This window comes from Dromaius novaehollandiae, chromosome W (assembly GCF_036370855.1).
Source record: "Dromaius novaehollandiae isolate bDroNov1 chromosome W, bDroNov1.hap1, whole genome shotgun sequence".
NCBI lineage: Eukaryota > Metazoa > Chordata > Aves > Casuariiformes > Dromaiidae > Dromaius > Dromaius novaehollandiae.
Window position 1 is genome coordinate 21,306,076 of NC_088130.1, and position 27,182 is coordinate 21,333,257.

The following is a 27,182-nucleotide window of genomic DNA, read 5'->3' on the forward strand; positions in this document are numbered from 1 at the left end:
CTAAGAAAAACTTCCCCATAGCCATTTCTTAAGAGATTAATATCACCTCCATAGTGTCATGGAAACAAAGACAAAACCAATCAGTTGTCTTAAGTCCTCATTCTGGTAAAAATGTATTTTCAGTCAAAATCTGATGAGAAAAAAAACAGAAGTTGATACAAAAATACCTTTCTTTGCCTTATGTTCACATCCTTCCAGGGTTCTGGTATGGAAAAGTCTCTGGGCCGTTAAGCAGTGAGACCTAGCCCAGCCATCAGGAACATGCTTCCTTCAGCTTTATAACCACCCAGCTTTGTCTCCTTGCATACTCAAGTTCTTCAGTTATCATCCTATTTCATAGGAGAATAAAGCTGTGTTCAGACATGCCCCTTCCATGATCTTACAGTCTTGGAAACACTAAGTGAAATATTTAGCAACCAAAGTAACCTCAGGAGTGAGAATACAACACTGTTTTCCAAGAAGCCTGTGCTTTATTTCACAGCAGCACAGTGCACCCACTTAGCCCTGGTAAAGGACAAAAAAGAGGCTACAGATACACAAACAATACATTTCAATAAAGATGACGGTAATACCCTAAAGCCTGTCTTTTTAATTAAGGAACCTCCCAAAGTACACTAATATATAACCACAACAGTGTTACTATACTGCTCTGGGGTATACTATTAGAGAAGTGATGCCAGTGAAATTAGATAAGTAATGTATTTTTATGGCCATCGCGTTTACAAGTCTGTCTACAAAGCCTAGAAGGTACACGCATGTTTTTGTTCTCTGCAGGGGCATCTAGGGTTCAAAACCATGAAAACCCACTGGAAAAGAATAGGAATGCAATTCCGGAAGGCCTGCAGAGTATCGGAAATAGGTTAAAAAAAGTCTTAGGATACAGTCTGAATAATAGTCTCCTACCAAATTCACTGAAAGGACTCTGCATGTATGGGGTTTTTTTCCTTCCATTTTAAGTGCACTATAGTTGCATAGAATAGAGGTGTGCATTGAAGACAGCTAACACAATAACATGGGATTTTGCCAGAAGGAAGCAACAGACTGTTCCTGCCTCCGGCCTCTCAAGAGAGATTGAAAGCCCATCAACTTAATGGAAGCTATAAATATCAGAGAATCACACACAGCTACTTCAAGTTTTGCATCTTTCCTCCAGTGAAAAGGAAAACAAACCAGGAGAAAGTCCCCCCAAAACCGACCACCTTAAAGTTTATGTCAACAGCCATGACATTCAAGGTGTCCCAGCTATCAGCATCTGACAAAGACGATGAGAAAAAAATCCATGCTTCAGAGAACGCCAAGTTTAAAAACATGGAAAAAACATTTTCAGCACGGGACAGAATAAGCAGCAGATTAAGTAGCTTCCTGCTTTAAAGGTCTTTATTTTGAGAGACTGGTTGTTCGCATTTCTACGAGCCCGTGTTAGTCCTCTGACAGAAGCAGCATGCCTCATGTAAGGGCTGAGCCTGAAAGTGAGCTGCCGCTCTGCCAGTCAGGCCATGAGAAAAGCCGAGATGCACGAGGCAGGGTGAAAGAAGGCACGTGGAAGAGATGAAACTGGACAGAAGACAGAGTTTCTCCTGAGAAACTGGATTCAATTGACAGATTAAATTGACAGCCGGGGATGGAAAAATAGCTTTTTGCAAGCGTGCAGATTTCCCCTTACCTTTTGATACAAGGCAGTAAGTACCAGTATCTTTGCACTAAAAATTAGCATGTTTTTCAATGAACAGGTTTCCTGAACACGTGATTACACAACACGTACAGAGACAGGGAAAACTGTTCCCTTACAACTAGGCAGATTTATCCATCTGTTTACACCGATGGTATATGCATTGCTTCATACATCATAGAACAAAAATGCTCCTGGGCTCATTCAGATATAAATATATATATACATATATACGCACACACATATATACACACACACATACTGACTAAATACTCCGTTTGATGCAACGGTGCATGGCCGAACAACTGCTGCACAGTACCACGCAGAGCAAAACAAGCTGCGCAACGCTGTAGGGAAGGACAACGAAGTACCTATTTCCACAGCTACTTTTTGAGATGCCTCCTGAAGGACTCTGGCACTTCCTAACAAGAAGGCTCCTACAGCATTTGAAAGGCAGATTTCAGGAACTAGGTCAGTGCTTAACAAAGTGCTGTTTGTATCTTAAACATAAGGACGGTTTTAATTTTCTAAGTAAATGCACACCATCACATCAGCAGAAACGTATGAAAAAGGGTTGTTTCCCCTCTTTCTCCACTTTTGAAGCATGTTCTCCACCCTTTCCATGAGTCATGACCCACAGATCGTTAATATCACATATTTCTCAGGCAATAGCTTAACTGTATCATAATAAGGAGCAAGACAGATCTTGGGGGAAAAAAGACAGTATTTCATTTTCCATCCTTAAACTAAAAATGAGGTATGTTTTTTGAATATCTTAAAAACATAATAATTCAAAAACTTTGCAAATAACATTTTGAAGGACTGCACAGGAGAGGACAGCAACTTCCTATGGTGGTATCCAAGATAAATCCTTCCCTTCGCTTGTACTAGAAGTGAGATAAAGTTGCATTTATTTGTTTGAAATGCTAATGCTCACATTTCTAATATTTGTGTTACCACTCAAGGATTACTCTTGCTATCTGGCTTTGCGCAACTGCAAAGTCATCAGACATTAGGCTTTTCAATCCTTTGCCTCCCCTAAAGCAACATATTATCATCTGAGCATATTAATGTGAGCTTGCACTATTCCCTTTGGGATTCTCTCATATCCTTCAGTAGTCACTGTGCTCATTTCCACATACTTTTGGGACATGACTGGCCCTTCCACACATTCGTTTAGCTTGATCTAGATGCCACACTCAATACAAGGATTTTTCTCAGGAGTTAATCAAGTTCCTGATTAATTCCCCCTGCATGGCGGGCAGATTTTCTGGACCCAAGAACACACTCTAAAGCTACTTTTTCAGGTGTATGAACTGCAAGAACATTTTTGTACTTTTATACTTTTCTTTCATGTAATGCTTTGAATTGCTGTTTTATCCAGTTGCATGTACTCGGTCAGTACGTACTACAGCCACTCCAAATCCTAGAAAACGGGGCATCTGTGGCATGAGTGCCTCCCTCCATCCTCCCAAAGTTTCATGTCAAATCACCAAAACGATTAAGGCTGGAATCCTGACTTCATTTAAGCGAACGCTAAGAAAGGTGGAGGACTGTATTTCACCCTGTATTTCTTAACAGAAATATTCCCTTTTGTCAGCATTATCCAGCCATACCCGAAGACTGGCCTTAGACAATACCAGAAGTCATTAGGTTTCCAGATTTCCAGCTGCTTTTTGGCAGATTTTAGAGTGAAAGGTTAGTTCCCTCCTCACTCTCCCCTTTCTCCCTCTCTCCAACTCAAAAAATATAAAGGTTCTTTTCAAAGACATTGGACAGATTTAAGCTTAAGAAAATATCTGCATGACATCAGTCTAGAACAGACATTTTTCTGTCCCAGCTAAGCCAAAATGGTAGGTAATTCCTTAATTCTCACTGAGCTTAGTCCAACAGCACTCATTTAAAAAGCTAAAACAAAACCAGAAAAAAGTGAACAATGCAGTTAATTGTACACAAACAGAACAGTGCCAATATTCATACTTACAGGCTGAGGCTGTTCTGCAATACAGCAGTTGAAACACAACCAGAACTCGCTCATTGTTTATAGTCTGAAGTGCAAACACAGGTGAAGAGCAGGACTCAGACTCTGCAGAAGCGTCTCCAGGCAGCAAGTTCTTTAAATAAATTTAGTTATAATGGTTCCAACGTGAAAAATTTTTCCTCTGCTGAACTTTTCTCCAAAGACAAGTCAGTCCCAGGATAAGCAGGATGAAGATAAAAAATAGTATTTGAGAATCTTCCTTCAGAAGGTCAGTCCCAGCACCATGGAAGTGTTACGTATGCGTCTTTGGTCCCTAGCGTTATGTGAACCTGAAAATGGAGAAGCGCATTACATCAGAAAGAAAGAAGATATAGCATCTCACGCTTGCAGACAGCCACCCACACCAGTGATTTCTTGATAATATCTTGAACTACAGAGAGACACTAGCAAACAAGTCACACACTTACTTCTACAGCGACTGCTGAAAATAGCATATACCAGAAGTTTGCACAAAGCTCAGCTTCCATCTCTAACTTTTGTTAGATGAACCAGTGCAAAGAACTGGTGTCCAGTCTTTTACCAGCCATCTGTCTGATCTGTTCCAAACTTTCAAATGTCTTTTTAAGAAGTGGCAACTGACCATACGCTGCTTTAGCTTCTTAAGGAATTCTACCCATTGGCACTTCCTAGTTCCCAATGGAAAAATTACCCAGTCCATTCACAGAGCAAAGTGTAAATACCATCCAACCACAGCCCTGTAGCACAGCTGCCAGAGCCATGTTTTTTTCTAAATTGGGGCGGGGGGGGGGGGGGGGGGAACACCCCAAACCCTCCATATTCTGAAAACTTCTAAGAAGGGCAGATTTGGTCAACACAAGGTACTTTTCCTTCACTCTCTCCACCTTGCTACTTCACGTAGAGTTGCTTTCAAAGTAAGTTACTCGTCCAGTTTGAAACAGTTTCCACAAACCTCTAAAATTCCTCACATGGAACAACTGAGGCTCCAGATTCCAACCATTCTTTTGCTGAACTGAAGTTTATTGGTTAATCTCCAACCCAGTTTCCTTTGGTAAGAGTGCAATAAAAATTCCTAAGAGATTTTACTCCTGTCATTTATCTTGCCATCTATCTCGCACTTACTTCATAAAAAAATGGGAATGAAGAGTATTCAGAAAATTTTACATTTATACTCCTTAGTAATTCTAAATATGACTGCATCTTCATTCATACAAAGTTTACATCCATAGCTATGATTATTTGCATGCAGTTCTTTACACTATCAAATGATCTGGGGACTCTATGGGATGCATCAACTCCGTGTCTAACGTACATACACGCAGGCAATTCATCCTTGGCTTAGGTGAGCCAGTTATTCTGTGGCAGGGCCGTTGCTCCTATTTACTGTCTCTGTCAGTCCTCCACAAGTCGCACACTTAGAGCCATGAGGTCCCAAATTTGCTGCACACACCCCAAGTCACTGTACTAGGGTGCAGCCAGCAATAGCCAGGTACTTTCCAGGACCATTGGCTACGGCACACGCATACAGCAAACCAGTGGCACCCTCCCTGAGCTTAGCCCAAAGCCTCTGGGCAGCTTTCCCACTCGTCACCTTCTGAGAGACTAGCAGGGGTACTTTAAGAAATAAATACCTGCTGCAGAAACGCTGCCTAAGTAGCAAAGCCCTAGCAAAAGCACCTGTCTTTCCCAGTTTTGAAAAAGCCACTGGCAACATTTAAAGTAAGCTTTTATCGCTGTCTGTATCATTCCTTGCACAGAGATCAAGGGGGTGAGGGGGGAGGTACTTTACTGCTTTTCCTTATTACTAATACTGTACAGTGGAGAGCAATTTTACTAGAAGAATGCCCCAGGGTGGGGGGATCCCTCTACAGAGCCTCTCCTGTGGCAGAGAGAGGCTTCAAAAAGAAGTACTGGTGCAATGCTAATATTGCATATTTTCACTAGTCCAAAGAAGATTTTTCTGCCTCAAAGAAGATCAGCTAGATCCCGGATAGGTGTTAAGAACTTAAAACACAAAGACCCACACCACAGGAATTATCCAACTGTGTGAAATGCAGGGATGTAGGTCCATACACGAAAGGTCTCTGAAGAAGTTCTCACTTAGCAATAAGATGCTTCACATCACGTTCTTAGTTCTTCTAGACAGATACTAAAGCCTTACTCACCTTGAAACAGCAAGAGCTGGCCCAACACAGCAAAGCTTTGGAAAGACAGAATACACCACTGTTCTCGCCCGCCTCAGAATTTGCACACCACCTATTTTGTTTCTAGACTTGATCCTATTGAGTATATAACAAAATTGCAACTAGGTGGTTAGTTCCTGTTAAGCATGTAACAATTGACATTTTTAGCCCAGTAACTGTACAGCTTATACCTACTTAATTTTTTTTTTTTTTTTTTTTTTTTTTTTTTTTACTGTTAGGAAGATATGCTCCAAGTTTTTCTGAAACCCAGTAACGCTCCTCTAATAGCAGCCACTCAGGTTAAGAGAAATTAAGAGGAGAAAGGAAGAGCTCAGAGTGACAATATTCTATAGCCCGATGCATGGTGACCTGCCAGAGCTATAAACACATATATCACGCTGGCTCTCTCTTGCTGGAGAAGTGGTACAACGGGGGAGAAGTGTAGTGGGAAGAAATCATTTCTAGCAAGCCTCGAGAAAGCTGCCAGCAGCTCTGCCTTTTAAAAGGCAAACAAGAGGTCAGAGGTAGTTGTTAGAGTGCTGGAATTTTATATGGCCCACTGCTAAAACACGTGATCTTTACAGCAGAAAAGTTAATAAAAAAAAGCCAGGTACAAATCTGCTGCATCAGAGCAGGAAAAAAAAAAAGGCAGCAGTTAAGCTGATGGCAGAAAGAGATATCAACACCATAGAGTCAACAGCAACATGCTAGTAGGTCTCTTACCCTGTTAGTAGCTTGTTTAAAGAACGAGTTGAAACAGGAAAATTCTGTTTCACTTTCCCTAATTACTGGCTTTAAAAAGAAGGCACCGTGCTGATTACCTCTGCAGCTCCCAGCCAGGTAATTACACAGGATCAGCCCCACGACCATCTCGTGAGAAAGCAGTCCTGCAAAGACTGGCCTATCCCAAGTCTAACGACAATTAATGAGATTTTAGGTGGCGGTACTGCCTCACAGCCAGTCCCCCGATTTCTCCTAGGATCAAGCTTTTAATATGGTGAATAACAAGCCACATTACAAGTACTGCTGCGTTGGTCTGCCTAGGCCTCCCAGATTAAGAGGATAACCCAGCGGGGCCCCAGGCTGAAGCACACAGCACAAGACAACAGCTCCGTCACTCTTCATTTTTGCTCTTGACATAATTTATGGTGCTCTTGAAGTGCCAGAACACCAGGCAACTCATGTAAAAAAGACAGCAACTATTTTCTCACAGCTAGGAAGTTAATCACACTAATCAACAGTAAAACATCTATTTGCTTCTGTCCCATTTAAAATTTCCGAGCTCTGAATGCAACTTAGAGTAACACAATCCACCATTCAAGAACACATAAAACTCCTATGCTGAACTTCTCTGCCGTATTCTACATCTTTCATACTTCATATATCACTAATTTTATCCCTGTTACAGAAGTTTTCGGTTTTATAAAGAAGTGAAGATGCTTAAATGCAATACGTTGTGTTATTCAGAGTGGAAAGCAACGAGGTAATTATCATTGCTCCAAAGTTTATTCTGCAGTGGCTGATATAGTGCAAAACCGAAACTACTGCTTATTGTTATACACCAGTCATACAGGTGATATGTGCAAAGCTTGCACTAGCTGTTAGTGGGTGTGGAGCACCTCGTGTTACAGGATCAGCAGTTTCTCTTGTTAAAAGAGTATGAGCTTTTCGGTAGGAAACAGAGCAGGAAAGGGGATGGGAGAAAAAATACCAGATCACCCCTCCAAGCTCTTCACATTCACTGGTGAAAGAGGGGTTAGAAAGCATTTACCTTGGTTGATGCAAACAGGAACACTGCACACGGAGAGCACAGTTAGGACAAAGCCACTTACTAATCATACAGCTTAAAACAGCCCCCTTGTTTAAAAAAAACACCTATAAAGTTCCTTTTAAGGGTCAACCCTGAATATCCTTTGGTTATGTATTCTTTGCTATAGCTTCAAAGAGGAAGTGTGGTAACACAGCTCTTTGACAATTACTTGCAGCAAATAAAACCACAGGAAGACAAAGACAGACTGCAGGTGCTAACATCACATCTGAACTTAACTAGTCTTGCTCCAAAGCTCAGAGTAGTGGGGAGGGGGAAAAAACCCTGTACAAAAACTTGTGACTAGGATTATAAATAGTATTTTAGTCTTGAGTAGTTTATAAGAAAGAAATTACTGATATTCCTGATGTGGAAGCATCATTCCATGAAAGACAAATTTTGCAGAAATGAAACAAAGCCTTTAAGGCAGCAAGCTGTACGTTTAAGAAAAAAAAGAGTATCTGAGTTTGTTTTTGCTTTTTAAAAGACTTTTTCCATCTTTTTCACTTTGAACATGCTATTACACCCATGCCATTTCCTCTTGCTGCTTAAAAGATACCTAGTGAAGCGGCAGCAAGAAGTGAATGGTGGGGCTGGTGGGGGGAGCGAAGGTGGGTCCCAACCAGCAGGAAGGTTGAGCTTCAGCACATTGCCATACACAGTAAACTGCAGCAAGCGGGGGATGTTTTTTAGCTCACGAAGGAAGTGAGAAAAGTCTTTACTCTCTCGCCAGCCTGATTTTCAAGCTATTTTTGAAATTATCTGTACAAGAAGTGGTATAGGTTTAAAAAACTACCTGTAAAGAAAATTGCTTTCCTATTTTGTATCAGAAATTTTATACATGCCAAGCAGGGCAAATCACTGAGGTTCTTAAATCAAGCCCTGCATTTCTATGTCTAGCTTAAAATAACCTCCGAACCTCAGAGCATGCTTGAGCAACAAAAGGAGACTGCTCTTATTACTGTCACCTGCGCTCTGTTCCCCAGCACGCTTCGCACCTGAACTGGCACTGGGGATTTTCCCCAAGTCTTTGGTAAAACTTTTGAACTTCTGCAAAGTTGAGGGCAGGGGTTCAGCCTAGCCACCAAAGGCACCCCACGAGCAGGGACCTTGGGCACCGCCTTTGACGCGCCAGCTACCTCGTGCCCTCTCCCACCCCGAGAGACCTGAGCCGCAAGCAGCTCTGCTGGACGAAACCCAGCCTTCACCAGCTGCCTGGCCAAAATCCTTTTTCCCCCCCCACTTCCTCATAACTTTCCCACTTCTTCCCCCCTCCATGCAAATGCCCCATGTTTTGTTTCAAGCTAAGAATAAAGACATTGAAGAAGCTTCTTCAAAGTTCGTTTTGCTTCTTTGTGCATGTTTAAACACTAAAACGCAGGTCTCGATTCTGTAAATTGTTTTATTCATGTCCTTTCCCTTACAAAATTTTGTTTTGGATGTTATAAGTTGCTTATAATCAATTAGGAGATTTTATTATAAGGCTTTATTTTGAGATTATTAATCATTTGGAATCAATTCTTAGGTTTTTTCCTATTTATATTGAAATAATTCCCCCCTCTCTGCCTTAAGTAACTTGAGAATCAGTTGTACTTCAAATTAAGCTCACCACAAATTCACATCCACAAAGGCCAATCATTATTATGAAAGTGTTTTGCTTTCAAATGTGAAGTTTCAAGGAGCATTAAAAATGGTAGAATAGGATGACACTAAAGTTTTGCCCATCCTTAAGTCAGTCTTTTTTTTTTGGTGGTGGTGATGGGCCAAAGTCTAGCTTCAGGAATAACCTCATATTTCACCGGAGCCAAAACACCTCCGGCTTGCGATGGCTTCCTACAAGCGGGAAATGCCAACAGGCCTCCCCGCAGCAAACGCGCCTGCTCAAGATGAGCAAAGGGAAGGCAGCAAAAGAAAGAGGACGGGAACCACAGCAAGCAAATAAGGAGAAACACCAGGCTTTTCATACCGTGTTGGAGGAAGCTATAAAGTAGGTGGCGGCAGGAAGCCGCGCTGCTCGGCAGAGGAAAGAGCAGCTCGCTCAGGCTGGGGGCAGCTGCGTCGTCTGCAAGTCGAAGGCTTAAAGCGGAGCCTACAGAGGCTCTTTCAAACACCTTGGCAGGGCAAAGATAACTTCGTGAACATCTGTTTTATCACCGACAAAAGTTTCCTGCTCATTTTTTATTCTCCCCCCACCTTTTCCTGAGGTTTAATCTCTGGTCGCTTTGCTTTCGAGTGGCCCGGCCTCAAGCCCCTGGTTTTGGGGACAAAACAGACCAGTAAAACAGACAATCTTGCACTGGTCCCACTAAGATCACCTCTGTTCAGCTTGAAACATAGAAGCTGGGTTTCTTACGACCAAGCCAAGTTTAACAGGCAAAACTGCATCAATGACTAAGCAGTGCAAGTAACCTCTTTCCCAGCACTGACATTTTAAGACTTTCTGTGCCTTCAAACTAGAACTGCTTTCAATGAGCACAGCTTCAATGCAGTTTTCCCAAAAGGACGATACCTGGTTCATTATTTCCCCCCTCCACAGATCTGTCATGTATGCAGAAAGGAACCTCCGTCCCCAAGAGGCACAACACAAGATTTCATATTTCTGCATTACGACCTACAAAAATACAAGATGACCAACAGAAAACTAACAATGCAAATTTATTTTCTGAATAATAGCCAAACCTAAGACAAAATACCTTTATTTTGTCTTACCTAAGACATAGTCTAGGCATAATATGTTTTGTCCCACCTATAAAAATATTTTTTCCTATGGAAGAAAAATAAAAAGTTTAAGAACAAGGGGGAAGCCTCTGAGAATCCACTCCTAGGACTTCTACACCATAGAAAAGTCAGCTATGCTTTAAGAAATCTGATTTCATATTCCCTGCCCATTTGTACTTCATATTCTCTGCCCAATCATGCTAAAAGGATTTTTTTTTTTAAAGTTTCAAGCGGTCAGTAATGTTATCTTCTCGGCTGACAAACCCCATTGAGGATAGCACAAAAGAATACCTTCTTTTTTTCCTCCGCTGGTCGTCTTGCTAACTCTAACAGGTAATACCAGTCAGGGAGAGAAAATAAACAAATCGCGCTCAGTGCTCTAAGGCAGGCTCTGAGCAGAGTACTATTTCCAGGAAGAATAAGAATAAAAAAAACTCCCTAAACAACCCCTATTTCCTTTAAAATAATGATAGGCTCTGATCAACATCAGGGTCTACTGAGTCCATCACTTTAACACCAGTGTAGTATTACAGGAATGGTATAGTCTATGGGGGAGGAGAGGAAAGAAAAAAAAGGAAAAAAAAAGACAGCCATGACAAGCTAGAGAGGACAGGAGATATATGAAGGGAATCTCGCCTGCTTTGCTGTATGACAACAGGTGAGCACTGCTTGCAGCATTTATATTCCTTTTCCCAAAGGAAACAAATGCAAAGCCATCTCCAAGGAAGGCTCAGGACAGAAAAGGAGTAAGTGGGAATCAGAGGAAGAAAAGGCAATGAAAAATAAGCACCAGGAGCTCATAGGGGCAAATTCTCACCAATATATTCAATGTTTCATTTCAAAAAAGTTAAGGAACACGGCACACTGCCATTGCTGATTTTGACTTTCATAAGTTGGCCATCACACAGACATTTTAACAAAAACTAGCACATCATTGCTATCGCTTCCTCCCCTCCCACCCAAACTATTACAGGAGCAGGTGCAGGAGGCAGAACAGCAGCGAGCGGCGTGGGCCAGGACAAGGCGGGCGTATAGGGCACCCCGGAGCTGGGGCCAGGGCACGCGACCCTCGGAGGCGGCGGATGAATCGCCTGCGCTCAGGGCCGCCCGGGCACGCGGCGATGAGACCTTCCCCGCAGGAAGGGCCCGGCGGCTCACGCGGCCGCCTTCGGCGGCCGCTTTCGGTTCCCCAGGTCACGAGTGAGGCGACGGCACGAGCTCTGTCCAGCGGGCCGCAGAAGGGCCTGTCTGCCATCTGCCGCCGCTCACGGCCCCACCACCTGCTTGTATCTGTTCTCTAGCCCTGTCACCAGCTTCTCCATTACGAGCTGCTTTGGACGACCTGAACTCCACACACGTATGGGTGTGCGGGGAGCGGCTGAAGGGAAAACTTCTAAAAATTAAGCCAAAAAAAGTACTCAGATCACTTTAGACGAGGTGCTTACCGGAGCGGGAGGCTGACACCTATTAGCTCCTGCCGCCCAGCTGCCCGGCAGCACCGTCTCGCTTTCCAGCGCTCCCACTGGGAACACGTCTCCTGCACTACCTCTGCTCGGCGGCTCGGCACGCGCCGCGTCTGCCAGCTCCGACCTCCGCCACTCTTAACCGCTGCTCGTTCAGACCGCGGCCACCCAAGAACCACAGAGACGCAAGGCCGCAGCTAGACTACTGCTGCACTGGAGTCATGTTGCTTTTTCCCAACTGGAAATCTCAAAACAGGGGACTAACATATCTGTTTTACTCTGTAAGTCCATCTCTGGACAGAAGACTGAGCAGGAATACAAGCAGCACCACCAAGTCCGGTGGGCTAACGCAGCACGTTACCAGAGCACGTGGCAGGACCGTGCAGCACAAAGTTTTAGAGCCGACGAGACCTGGGAAGGACTAAATAAGCCTGTTAAAGTTTTACTTTCACGATAAGCACAGGGAGCCAAGAGTAGGCTGACAAAGCAAGTCTCAGGCAGAGTGCTGTAGCAGGCAGAAGCACATGCGCGTGTGACAGTGCTCACCGTGCACTTGCCTCGAGACCACAACACGTGCGAGTGTGTGGGGGGAAAATCTGATAAAAGGGACTGTTTTTTTTCCCTTCTCCTCCACCACTAGCTAGTCCTGTTAAGACAGTACTGTGCAACACGTGGCACAAAGTGACACCCGGACACCAGGGTCAGGTTTCATCTTTATATAGCAATAGCTTCTTCTCTTCCTCTGCCCCCAGGCTTTTTGCAAGTCCCTTAAAGGAAAAGAAAAACCTAAAAATAACTGCTGAAACGCAGAAGCTGGGTTCACATGTTGTAAGTTAAGTCTGCCGTAACACAGGAAAGCGTCTTTGTTCTGCAGTCCTAGAACAAGCCTCTTCCCCCAAAATAGCTGAAATGGGGTTTCTAAGCAAGCAGCACACTGAAGATTTTGGACTTGCACAGCACAGGTAACTGCACCATCCGTCCTGCTGCAGCAGGAGCCTGCCAAACAGCAGGACTGTGCCCGCATACACGCCTGCGTGGCGCCACACGTGACATCTGTAACTCAGTACCTGCAGTGACCGTAAATACATGATTCCCACGGCTAAGACAGACCATCCTGTCATATGCAGTGAATATCAAAGTGACAAAATTAATTTTTAACTCTGCAGCTTTATACTGCTAGTCTGTGCTAAGGAGAACTACAGACTGAAAAAAGTTCCTAAGGTCAGACGGTATGGAAAATTTGTATGCATTATAGTAATAGCCAGTATGAAACGAGATTTTGGAAGTCAACAGCACCTTTTCTTTTGCAGAAAATGACCTTTCTTTTTCAAAACAGGATGCCATTTAGGGAGAGGAGAGAAAGGGAGGGAAAAAAGTCTTGAGATTGTTATGCCTACAGTTGTTCACCCTAAGCCATTATGCATGCACTTAGGGACATAACTAGCTAGCAGCGGCAACAACAGGACCTACAGGGGTTGTTTCATAGAGGAAACTCTGTAACTCTATCCTATTTCGGGACCACCTTCAGATTGCAGCTTGATTCAGATACTGCACACAACTTAAATAGAAAGTATTTCTCTTTCCTTCTCTCCCATCAAGTTCTGCGAGTCATTTGCAAACGATACTCTAATGCATCAGAATATTAAGTATATACCTTTTTGGAAGAAAGGCTAGACTAGAAACTCTCATATTGCCTGTATCAAATCATTGACATAACGCTCAACTCCACAAGGAGGAGGATGAAAAATTTAACTGCAAACATGATATTAAATATAAACAATTCTCAAAATTCCTTTTGTGATATATATTTATTTACTTTTTCTGGTAAAAAGAGCAGATCGAGTCTCTGTTGCGTGGCTTATCTTTTCATATACAAGAAGAGAAGAACCACCTTACCAAACAAAAGCTCAAGAAAATCAGGTAGAGATATGTGTATTTTTAAAAATACAGATTTTCAAGAAAAGTCACTATTCAATAACATATATAGAAAGATAGCCGCACATACGAACAGCCAGCTTAAAACAAAAATACATTGTGCATGAGAGGCAGATTTCAAACACTGAAATACAACTTCATTGGAGATACCTGTATTACTTACCTACTGAAGCTACAAACTGCTGTGCAAGATGTGCTGTTTCAAAGCGTTCCAGAAGCAGTAATATTGTAATAACACAGTACGTACTCAACAGAACAGTGACTTCTGCTCCGAAATCTCTGTGTGCAGGAAGTTAAGTTGCCTCCTCAGAAATGACCTGCTTATCACCAAGAAACACTGACTTGTATTCCTTTTGTACCCACAAAAAGTTCAAGGCATTTACTGCCAGAAAATCCCTTGCCCGTTTGGAAAATGCCCTATGGGTCACATCTGAGCCTTGGTTAAAGCAACCAGAGCTTTACTGACAACATAACCACTGTAAACTGGAAATGGTTTGGCTTTCCTACAAAGTGATCCATGTACGCAATGGCCCAACACTCACCTACATTGGTAGGTATCCAGTGAGCAAAAAAGCCCAGAATACAGGAGAGTCAGTTTTATGTGATAGGAGTTAGTCTTCCGACTAGTTTTAAGATGAGTTGTACATACCTGCGAATGCAAGTCAAGTTCATTTCAGCTCTGCAGACAAAGCTGCTGACAGAACCGCAAGCAGCTTGCAACGCTTGTCTATTAAATGTAGAAGAAACCTTACACATCTCGATCCTCGGGCAGGGCCTCGCTATAAGGAAGCGCCTGGGCCACGTGACGTGCCTGCTCCGACGCCAGCTAACCGCAGGGTGACAGCGCTCGAGCCCCACGGTGAACTCCTCGGCAGAGCAGCAGCAGCTCTGCAAAGCCGTCCTTGTGCAGCGCCCAGCACATGCCCGCAGCACATAGCCTGCGGTCACGCTCCTGCGCGGCCTCTTAGCTGGGACACGGCACACGCAGCGCGCGGCTTTCGAGCTCCGTCTGCCAAAGATTGGAAGATCTGCCATGATTAAAACATTGATCCTGTGTCACTAGCTATTCAGTTCGATTTAAAAGCACGCGAACAAAAGGTATTTTAAAATGGTTCACAGCATAACCACTTGAGTGTGGTGTTCTTGTGACTTTTGAGGCATCTTAACACCACCATTTCTTAAAACTTCAAAAATGCTCCAGTGGCAGGAACTGTGATAAATACAAAGGCTTCTCAGACTAAAACCCCTTCAGTTCCCTGGGATGAACAGGAAAGATTGTCTGTATAGTATGCTAATAAGCACACTACTGTTATACTTTATAAAATCTATATGTAGTATGGTTGACTGTATGCCTATATACATATACACACACGCTACATACTGTAGCGCAGTGAAAAAACTCACTGAAAATGATCTAGCATTTTTAAACTTCATGCACACAAACCCAGTTCCTTCAACTCCATAGGACATGGCTGGAGAGGACTGAGATGTTTGTTACTTAGGACACAGCCAGGCAAACTGTTCTGCATATACCTGGCCTCAGCAGGCAGTCCCTTGGCTGCTCATTCCCAACCCCTCTTCTGTCTCAAGTCACCTCCCCTCTCAGTTGTATCCTTTGCCCTGTCCCTTTGACAATTTGCCAATCCCTCCTGCGAAAGGGGAGGGTTTCACTTGTTTGAGACGGGGCTGTTTCCCAGCACCAGCCAAGCAGACGGGCAGGTAAACTGGGAAGCTGGTGGGGCCAGCACTTGCCCTGCCTCCCCCGTCAGCGGGGAGGGCCCCTCCGGGGCAGCCCACCACAGCCCACACGCCTACCTGCAATTAGCTTCAAGAACTAAATGATTTAGCACAAGTAAGTGACAGCTTTTTTAAAAAGCTAGAAGAGCTAACAGATGGATACTTAGATTACTATGGGTTTGGTACCCCCCCCCCCCCCGAAAAACTGATTCACTTACAGCACATTTACTCATTTATTCTGACTGCAAATTTGCTTCAGCCAGTTGGCTTCAACATCCCCATGCATCTGCTATTAATTCTCCTCCCTAAAAACACTGCTTTTTATTTGCTCTTAAGTATACTTTGCACTAGAAACACCCTTCCTATTCTCTTCCTAATACATTCTAGACTAAATTCATTTCACATAATAAAAATTAGGGTCTTTAAAGCACAGAACTACTTTATTTGCTACAGGGAAAACTTCGCTGAATTTGCAAAGCACAGTCATGCTGGCTAGGCAGTGTGACCTAGTTGAAAATTAAACAGAGCAGTATTTTTTCCTTCTAAAATCATAAGCTTAAAAAAAAAAAAAAAACAAAAACAACAAAGTACATCAAAAGGCATTAAGAGTCACATGAAAGGAGCCCATTTTTCAGACTCCAATCTCAGTTCACCCGGTGCATCTAACAGCAGAGATGGTACGGACTGCCGCTGATGTTTCTCCCAAAATCTCCCCGTGCTGCAGTTCTCAGCGCTACCTCTGCTACATTGAGGCTTGTTTTGTTTAACACGCAAGGACTCTGCCGCATACAAAACAAGCCATTTTGGAGAGAAGAGTGCACACTGTTGTAAATCTGCTCTGTGTTTGTATGCAGGGCCACAAAGATTTACATAGCACGACATTTTTGCTCAATTTACCTTCACAGTTTATTTGCTAGCCTTTTTGCTTCTAGAAGATTTCTAACACATTAAAATTATAGCTCACAGCAAAGTTGCCTGCTTCTCAGTTTGAAGCTGCCTGAAAAGCAGTACCTTCTACTGCCCATCAGGTGTGCTGGCAACACCTCTCTCGCACAAGCCATTGCCAACCGCTGCCCTTGTGTTATCGTGAGTCTGAACTAGGGTCTGCCTTCCTTAAACAAGCAAAAGTTAAACTAAATAATAAAATTATAATTTTAATCAAGTGTTCACCTCCAGCTCTTTGCACCAGGCTTGGTTCACAGGGCTGACTTGGAGGGTTTGGTTTAGAAACTAGCTACCACTGGAGCACAAGACAACCCCCCCCCACACACACACACCTAAATCTGAGAATCTGCCATTTAAGCTCAAAGCCACAGACAGCATTTGCTGCTGACTTTCTATTAATTTTCAGTTACAGTTATGCTCCTATATTATGTTTTTTTGCCTTTGAAAGTCTCTCATCCATGAGTTACATTAAGAACAAGCTACATCAACAACAAAAAACAGAGAACTTGTTCTGGAACAGAGGAAAAAAAAAAGGAACAACTAAAACTAGAAGGGATCTGCATATGGAGCTGGATTAGCCCCTCACCGCATACAGGAAGCCTACACAGGGAGGCTGGTGGACACTCGTCTGCGCTACGATTTCACCACGTAGCAGTCATCCTGCCGCTGGCTCGCTCCCCATGTGCGTGGACGCTGTGTCGAGGAGCCGTCTGTGCGCGAGGGAGCTAGCCGTCAGGAGCAGAGCAGGGTGCCCGAGCCACACAGGGCATTTGAGCACGCCACAGAGTTAGCTGAGGACTAGTTATTGCAACCTCCGTACACAGACATGACCCAGATTCACCCACCCTCCGCGCAGGACCCTTCAGCGGCTGTCCCCCAGCTCGGCACCCCGTCCCTCCACACGGGCAGCGCTGCCGGGAGCTGCAACGATCTGCGCTTTTAAGAATCGCCCTAAACGCTGTGTATCGCTCCGTTTTATGAAGGAATCAAAGGTGCATCAACTCAAAAAAAGCCTACAGCAAAGCCAACCTGGACATTTCTGTGTGACAGCTTTGTTTCAATTTCGTTTTTGACTCTACGGGCCGTAGAGGAGCAAGATAGGTGCCCATGCTTACTACAGAGGTGATTTTCTTATTTAACTGATTCCCACTAAAAAACCCCACCTATTGAGTCAATACTTTTAATCACTGAGAGCAATAAAGTAACCAATTCAGTGTTTTCACTAATGAAGGGGAAAAAAAAGTAACAAGGAATACATATGAGATCAACTACTTTAGCTTATTTTCCTATTTGCTGAACATCAAACAAATACAAAAGGTTTTTATTTGTATGGTCACACTTTCATAACCTAGATGGAGGCACAAAGCACACCTTTAATTAGATGTAATATTTATTATGCCCAAAAGCACAAATCAGATTATTGACCTTACCAGGCAATTATGCCTCTCAAGATACAAACATGCGCATTTGCAAACGTATCTGACACCCAGCCTCCAAGGCCCCCCTTCCTACTCTAAAGCAGATTTAATCAATTTAACCTCAGTTAAATGAATATATAACTTACAGTAAGAGCTCTAAGCAGGGGGAGAGAAAACAGAAGGTGATTATCAGGAAGCATTCCTGATTTTTTTCTAAGTTATAAAAGAGTCTCAAAAGGCAAGTGGTGGAAGCTCCAGCACAAGTCATTTAGTACCAAACTAGACAGAGCATTAGAAAAAGTGGGAAGAGGAGAAGGAGGAAGCGGGAGGGGGGAGGAAAAAAAAAAAAAAAAAAAAAAAGATGAACAGTCACAACTTGGCAAAGAAATCAATCAACAGATGAACAAGCAGATCTTTTCCATCCTTTTTTTTTTTTTAATGATTCTGTGGGAAAGAAATCAAATAGTCTTTACCATATGTTAAAAAGTTCATTACAAAAAAATAAAATTGATTCAGTAAGCACACCAGGAATTTGGAATAATGCAAAAGCTTTCTACCCACTTTACAGATCATTATGTGTATCCCATTCTCCTTAATTGTATTGCTAGGTATTTAACAGGAATAATTAGTTCAATTGTTAAAAACCAAGACACACAACTATGAGACAGGAAATCTGGGTTTTGTTCTTGCCTTTGCCATGACACCCTGACTTTGAGGAAGTCTCCTGACCTCTTCCCCTTTACGAAGGTGGGAAACTGAGGCATAACGACAGTAACATTTTATAATTCAGGATAACTACGGCCTTGGTGCTACAACCATTCTTCCCCAACTTGGTTCTAAGCAGAAGCGTTCCTACCATTTTCTGTATTTCAGGTTATGCCTTCTTGCAGGGCTAGGGCACTGAAATTGCTCCAAGATGCTACAGACAGCAGACAACACTTCCCCCACTTCCCTCCAAAGCAGGCCAACAGATATTTGGCAATTTTTGGAAGACCAACATACAATATTCTCTTTGTTAAGAGCAAGCATTAGAAAGAACAAGATAAAAATGTTGCATCTCTTAACAAACCAAAAAGGTAAGTCCTCAGCAGAACTTTTTCCAAACTGCATCCAAAGAACTCTTTTTCAAGAGCCTTGAAAAACAAGTGAATATTCAGTGTTGATAATTTTAGGCAGTGATAAATTTGAAACTCTACACATCTGTCTTGATCTCTACTTCCACTGTATTCTATCAATATAAAGTTAATATATTAAGAATTTTAATGAACTTCAGATCCAAAGGCATACTTTTGCTGCCTTAAAGAAATCCCAAAACAAGGCTCATATTTTCTTAGTTAGAAAAAATTTAGATGTTTTAGTCATTGATCCAGAAAGAAGGGTCCAGCTTCTTTTCAAATTAATTTTATGTTTGATGGTAAAAATCACAACATTCTCCTTTTTAAGAAGAATCTTTTCAATCATTTGATTTTTGCTACATGGAACAAACATAGTAATTAAGTCATTTTTTGCAGGTCACATAGTAATATGACAGGTTGCTTCTCAACTAACACTATCATTTTAAGCAGGGACTAGTTTCAATGCTTGTTTAGGTGGGGAAGACAATGCAATGAGCTATGGTATGAACATAATGCACAGTGGCTGCTCACAATCCACAGATACTATGTCTCCACTAAAAATGTGAAATTCTGGCATCCACACTGGGACCTAGTGTGGGATACCTCCCAAGTTTTATGTACTCTTACTGGTTTCATTTCCCCATCTCAGTATTGTCTTCTGTGTTTACAAAATGCCTGTAGCATACTCAGCAGCTCTCTGGTAAAACATCATTTTGCAACCTTCTTAAAACCCCCTAATGAGTATAATAAGAGTCTTACTTATGTAAAGTATTAATATACTACACATGTAGTGGTTATACATGCAAGTGTTTACTTGTCTGCTGTAGTCTAACCAGAGCTAATCCAAAAAATATGAAAAAACACTAGGAAAAAAAAGATTTGCCTTCTTTACTACTAGTCAACAACAACTTTGCAGCCATGTCAGATAGCACTCCATTTTTTACTGAACCCAAATGAATTCATAGTAGTTTTACTTAAGTCACTAGACTCCCATATTTTACTTGGAATAGGATTTCCTGTGACATAAGAGAATTTTAGAAAGCCTAATCACTTCTCGGAAGACCCAGACTTAATAGTTAAGGCACGAGACCACAGATGAGAGGCAAATGCCTTACAGATGAGAGAAATTACACAGGAAAATAAGGCAAAGAAATACAAAATATGGTTTGGAAGGAGAGCTGACTTACTAATGCTGACCTACAGCAGTTACCAGAAGAAAAAACACAACATCCTATTTACTGATGCAAATTTTTTCAAGTATGTCACCATATCATAAATCTGCATTTCCTTGCAAGTGTTCTGTGTCAAGCACTATTAAACTGAAAGCAGTCTCTTATTTTTAATGAGTCCGAACAGCAAACAGAAACTTGCAGAGGCTATTAATCAACCAATGACCTTGCTGAAATGCCGAATTTTCAGTCTTTTATTATTATTATTATATTTAAATCTCCAAGGAAAAACAAATATTCACATTTGAAAGTTGGTAGTGTGGACAAGCGACAGCCAAGTTGAACAAGGCCTCTCAAACTTTTATCATAATTTTTGTTTTGCATCCAGGTAGACCAAGGGTTTTTCCAGCCTGAAGAGACTTCTACAATGTTGTTATTCAATATTCTACACAAAGGACAGACTAAAGTCATAACTGAATGAAAATGAAGATCATTAACTCCTGGTTTGACTTGGAATGTTCTTCTAAACAGGTATCCGAATGTCACTTGAAGATACTGAATTACAGGGAGTCCATTAACACTGAGCGTAATCATTGGAACAGCTTTCTAGAGAGATTAAAAACATGCACCTTCATTTCAGTAATAATTCAGAGCACAGTTGTATATTAATTTTATCTCCTCCCCTGAAATTAACACTCTTCCTTTCTCCAACAGCCCTCTCACGGCTCCCTCGCTCTTTCAGAGGCCAGATGGCCCTTCACCATTATTTGCATCATGTATGGTGTTCAAAGTAGAGACACAAAATATTGTGGTTTTCTTTTTTTTAAATTAATCTAGGTTTGGTGGAAGCTTTTCCTGCTTCACAATCTAGCTTCATGTTTTTGCAATCCATGTATTCCACTTGTTTCAAAAACAAAAAACCCACTGTCAGTCTGGTCTATGTATCTGCCTTCTGCAGGACAACTTATCTGGCAGAGCTCAGCTCCTAGGACAGGAATAAAGGTACGAGGGGGAGGGAGGAACCAACAATTTAGAAAAATCCAACCCCAAACCAACAAACATCTCCCTCCTCCTCCTCCTCCCCCCATTAACCCCAGAAACTTATACTATTTGCTGTGGTTAAGGCTTAAGTTGGTATCAGCTCAAGTTCTGTGCACCTTTCATCTTATTGCCAATATTTAAGGCAAACAGAGCAGTCGCCCTCGAGGTGTGTCAAGCTGCCAGGTACTCAGACGAGGTGGGAGGGGAGGGGGAAGCAGCACAGGCAAGCCCAAGTAACCCTGTGAGCGAGGGGACGACAAGCCACCAGCCGTCCAAAGGGATGTGAACCAGGTGCTCAGGTACGAACAGGGTCAGCGCCCCGCACTTCCTAGAGAAAGCGCTGCTCCTCTTGCCGAGGAGCCCCTTCTCCCTCCCTGGGCACTCCTAGGGGCCGAGTTACGAAGGGAGGCCGTTCCTCCCGCATCGGCCAGATCTCTGCACCAGCCTGGCTCGGCTTCAGACATCACCCCTGCCTACCTCTGGCTTTCTCATCCCTTCCTCAAGGATATCGATTTATTGATCTATTATATCTATACTTCTCCCCTCCATGTACACACCATGAGAGAGAAGAAAAAACCTCTTAATACTGCACTCTGAAACAGGCAGCGCACTGTTTCCTTACAGCACATGCTAGCAACAGGAAGTAAAATCTTACCGCCATAAGCTGGCACAGTAATGATGTTACATGTGTTTTCCCATCGCGGGCACTACAGTTCTGCTGCCGTGCTACCCCTACAGCGCGGGCTCATCCACGCCGAATGAACGCTGCTTAGGACAGAGACATCGTTCAGGAGAATTAGGCGGGGGAGAAAGGGAAAAAGGGAAGGAGAAAAATGAGGTTAGGTACAAGAAAAAGCATTTGAGAAACAGCCCCTGCAACTGCGGTACAGATCGGAGGCATACGATCTCCAAGCAGTATCTCTTACGTGCTGTTTTGTAAGTTACCTGCTTGCAAGGCAGGGGGTGGGAAACCCCAAACGCTAACACACACACAAAGTACGGCCCTCATCCTCCACCTCTCCAACCTTCTGCCCTGAAGCAAGGCTGCCAAAAAACTAAGGAAGCCTGAAAAATAAACAACACTTTGACCATGGTATTTCTCATGCCAAGATAGTCACTAGACATACAGCGCTTCTGTTGATAAACGTGAGAGGTCTCAAATAACACGGACACATGAAATGCAACACTCCTGCTTCCTCGCTACCAGAGGAATGCTGCTGCCACACCAGACGAGATTCTCTATAAATATAAGCAGGGAGACTCAAGTGTTTCTCACATCACTCAAAACTGTTTGTTCACTTGAAAAAGGGAAGCACAAGTTTCTTTATTCAAGATCAGCTGCAGGACAGCCAACAGAGCAGGCAATCTTTTTTTCACATACACAATGAAGCCATAAGCAGCCACTGCAGCTCCCTGCATCAAGATGATATATGCTGAATATATACTTCAGATGCATACTTCAAGGAAGTCTCCTCAGGTTCCTCCAAGACCTCTTTTGTAGACTACGCTGATGGAGACTGCAGAACAAGCCACAGACACAGTGAAATGAATTATAAGGCTTAGATCATGATGGATTTAACATCAGAAGCTTCCGAGCTTAATAGTGGCAAACTGCTTTACCAACATCACTTAAGCTGTTCTCCATGGCCTGGTGTCCTACTCTATTCTTTTGCCGATAATTAAGCTACCTGTCAGAGTTATTTCTCTTGGCAAGTATTTATTGCCATAGACCACAAGATAAATACGTACTAGTTATTCGGAAGGATCATCCTGGCTCCAAGTGTTATTATGGAGAAACATGACAGATCAGTAAGAATTCCTAACACACAAATCCACAACCTTTACAAGTACTGACAGCATCTGAAAAGCCTAGGCATACTGGTACATGTTCCACTTTGAAACATGAGCATGGGCTGGTAAACATATCACTTTAAAACATAAGCATGGTCTCATTTAAATACAGCGGGACCGTGCCCTTGGCAGGGATCACAGCTGGTTGGAGACCCTAAGCAGCAAGTCAAACAGCTTCATTTCCTCCTAGAAACTGCTATGGTAGATGAGTAAGAAACAAGAATTAAATAGACAAAGGCTTCAGAAGATAAACTTAGCCCAGACTAGCACTCTGATTTTACAAAAGTAAATCTGCAGAGTTGGGGATTTTGAGAGAAGATATGCTATTTCCTTAGGTCCTATGGAAGCTTTTGCCCTCCCCCCCGATTAACTTGAGCTCCTAAAGAGTTTTGCAGCCACTTTCAAAGAAGAGACCGTAACAGCTTTGAAGTATATACTTTTGGCAAATATCTTCCTGTTGACCTTTACAAACTTTCTGGGGAGCCTTCTTTTTGCACAGTACACAAATGCTGGCAAACTCCATAATTACTGAAAATTTATGCTGTAAAATACAGTGGAATCCTCCCTGCTGAAAAAAGTTTGTACTGCCTTCACATTTCTTTGTTCTCTTCTGCAAATTATTTAATACCATCATAGTATTTCATTTGTATAATCCTTTCCAGTGAAGGTGTGGAGATGAGTCACTCGCTGGGTTTTGCTGGAGGATACAATCAAGTCTGCATGTAGCACTGACTTAACTAAATCAACTCAAATGAGGAGCAGCAACTGCTTTGACTGACTAAATTACTAAACAGTTGTAACATGACAATTCAGTTTACCATGTAAAGTTTTCCTATATTAAATGAGATCACTTCTCCAAATGCCACGTAACTGTCCATTTCCAAATGTACACAGGATTTCTTTGTCAGCAGATTCAAGGGGTGGTGGTAGAAAACCAATTCCTCTGCCTAGGATATAAGTTTTTACCTAAAGTTTAGATTAAGGTTTAAGAAACATGAATATAAAATCAAAGTCATGGTTGCTCTTTAACATGTTTTTTTCATCATGATTGCTCTTTCTCAGTTAAGAGAAAGGGCTGTTCAAGGGTGTTGAAGCTCTTTAAATTCATAACTTTACAAAAGTTGCTAGCAAAGAGCAGAAGGTATACTTGTTCAATCTAGCATTTGAGTACAGACTCAAATCCCAACCCAGTTGACTATAATTCCTTGTTTTTCCTACCTTTCACAAAAATACCAAGTATTCTGTTATTTGAAACTCTGGGTGTCTCCAAGTATAACACAGATGTCAGACTTTCCCTTTACATTTTAACAGCAAGTCAAACATTCTGTGGAGGAACATGTTCTTCCCAATTTCCACCTTGAGTCTTCTTCCATTGCACAGGCTGAATAGCGAGCAAGTGGGTGAGGACGTAAAAAGGAGGAAAAAAGAAAAGAAAGAAGAAGAGCCAAGAAATGAGCAACTCATCTCATCTATAATCAAGCTCCAGTACATCTTACTAAAACAGTTTGGGATGTTGCTGTTGCAGCTTTCCACCTTGCTCCCGTGTGGGACACTGCTGCCTCTGTAGCAGAGTCAGCAGACAGGAACGCGCTCCTGCCTCGCAGTTGCCCCAGATCCACGTAAATCACGTCAAAGGACATCCAGGAATCATAAGAGCTGCTGCTCGCTCAGGGCTCTGACTGACGATCAGTTCCTAGCTTACATGTTAGAGACTGCGCACAGGAGGTGAGAGGGGAAGAGAAAGCAAAAGTTCAGTATGTATCTTGCCAAAAACAGCTACTGCGTTTGTCAAAATGCTGGAAAACAGAACTGAAGTAACCAGTCTTTTCACGTAACCTTTCTCCAATTCAGTAACACAAAGAACATGATACAGCAACAGTGCCTTCACTTGCAAGGTGTACTTGCTTCCCAACTGGATTGGATTTCCCGTCTCCCCCAGGGAAGCAGAAGCGATGGCTCACACGTTGGGTTCGGTGTGCAGGCCAGATACGGCGTGCAGGCCAGATACGGCTGCGATCCTTTCACGCACAATAAGCGGTTACTTCCCCAAAGCCCTCTTTGTCTGCCACTCAGTCACAGCTCATTTGGTGGAAGGTATTCATTATGCAGGCTCTCTCCAACAGACACCCCTTCTCTCCCAAACAGGCCCCGAGAACCGTGCTTGGTGAATCACTTTCCGCAGCTGGGTAATTAATGAAGCCTATTGTATTCACATCAGCAGCGTTATCCCAATTCATTCAGTACTTTGCATGCAAATGGATCAGATTGCCACATCCTACAAGTGCCACATTTATGGTTAGTTTCTGTAGGAAACAGCTGTCACGATAAGCATAACCACTTCATAAGCACCAGTACAAATCTTACAGAGTCCTGTGAATTTTCAGAAGAAATTAGTTCCTCAAACCACTGCTTCTTTAAGGATTTTGTGTGTTCCATACTGCACAAATCTGTTCCAACTGAATTCCTTTGTAGTATTTAACTGGTGACAGTAAATTGTGTACTGTATCAAACAGCACTATGAATTCAAGAGATATCCCTAATTTTTTTCAGTTTTAGAGTCTTGAGAGTGTTTTTACTATTTGGTATTATGTTTGATACCATAAACTCCTAAAGCTCAAATTAGGATACAGCTGAAAGTGACAAACAATGAAGACCCTTAAGATGAGTCTTAAGGCATTGACGTGCCATTTTATTAAAAATCGAAATGGGGATTTCGGTCTGTAAGTGTTACAGTTCCAAAAATAAACCTGGGAACAGAGGCAGACACAGGTTCTTCTATATTTTAATTGCTAAGTACTATGCTACCAGTTTGGTTTGCTCATCTCCAGACATGGCCATGCTCTTGGAAGGCCGCCCTAATTCTTTTCTCCAAGGCCTTGTTGCTAGGGTTGCAGCTGCATGACCAATTCCTGTTGAAATGCAGGTCTTTGGAGGGGGGCACAAAGGCTTTCATTATCTTTTTCTCAGAGCACACAGAGAGAATAGAGCATTCCCCCCTTTTCCCCCACCAGAAAGGGCCTGAACAAGCCCAGCCACTCAATCATGACTATTTACATATGAACAGTTGTGCAAGGAATCCTGTGCCCTTACAGAACTGCATGCCACTACCATAGGTTGTGCCAAGTCAGAGAAGAGCTCTTCAGACGCTCTTCATCGATGATCCACTCCTTTACTCACGATTTGATGGGAAGCTACTGTTACAGTGTGACTTAAGAACTAGTGAAATTACACTTGCTTTAAAACCAGTAAGCCATCTCCAAATATTTCTAACTTTCAAGAAAAAGATTTAGAAATCCTGCCCTTTTCCTGGATATAAACACACTTGCCAGTTTAGGACACAAAACAGAAGAGGATGTAATTACCAAGCCAGGGCACAATACTGCGGTCAAAGGCACTGTTCACTCATGCTAAACTTCCTTCCAGGTGCTCAATTTAAATCTTCCAGTAGTATTTACTACTGGATCCATTCCACAGAAACACTAACACAAAACTGCCAGTTGCAAGGGGGAAAAGGGTAAGGATAGTGTTTACAATCAGAACATTTTGAAAGAGGGAGAAAAAGGAAAAAAGCTACACCATAATTTGTTTCTTGGATTGGTTTTGGTACTGTCTTGCTTATGAGCGCCAACATATTGTCAATCTTCTATAAAGAAGCTGCTTAGCATTTGCAGTGTCAGAGGAAAGAAAAATAGGCAGAAATAATTGGTGCTCATTTTGGACCCCTCTTTCTCTAGGCGACAAAGCCATTGTTGAACAGCGGGGGGAGAGGAAGAGAAAGAAATCAGCTCTTCATGAGAATTCTGAGCATCAATATATAACAACTCATGAAACATGTTTTTTGAAGTTACAGGCAAATAATTAGTTTACAGTAAAAACAGGAAAGATTAGTTACATTTCGAGGAATGCAACCAAAATAATTGTTAGTTTTGCATTAATAAGCATATTCAGAGAGTCCGCAAGATGAAAAAGTATTCTAATGTAATATGTCCAGACTATGGCTTGGCAAAACGTGCAAAGGAAACCTCAGTTTTCCTAGGCCCATTATTTTCAGGTCCTAGAATACCTTAATTGAAGAGGCAGAGTAGTTTTTTCACTGAATGCCATCAGATTAGCAATTCTCTATCTGAAAGTC

At 42.5% G+C, this 27,182-nt stretch overlaps 1 protein-coding gene across 3 annotated transcripts in view; it reads right to left on the reverse strand.

Moving 5' to 3' along the window:
- The window catches only part of LOC135323460 (CDC42 small effector protein 2), a 116,392-nt gene that overhangs the window by 31,272 nt on the left and 57,938 nt on the right, over positions 1-27,182 (reverse strand). For all 3 annotated transcript variants that reach the window (XM_064500655.1, XM_064500652.1, XM_064500653.1), the window contains exon 2: positions 3,654-3,979. In XM_064500655.1, the coding sequence (XP_064356725.1) occupies positions 3,654-3,707 (54 nt within the window). In that variant the 5' untranslated portion in view covers positions 3,708-3,979. The remainder of the gene's footprint in view (positions 1-3,653; positions 3,980-27,182) is intronic.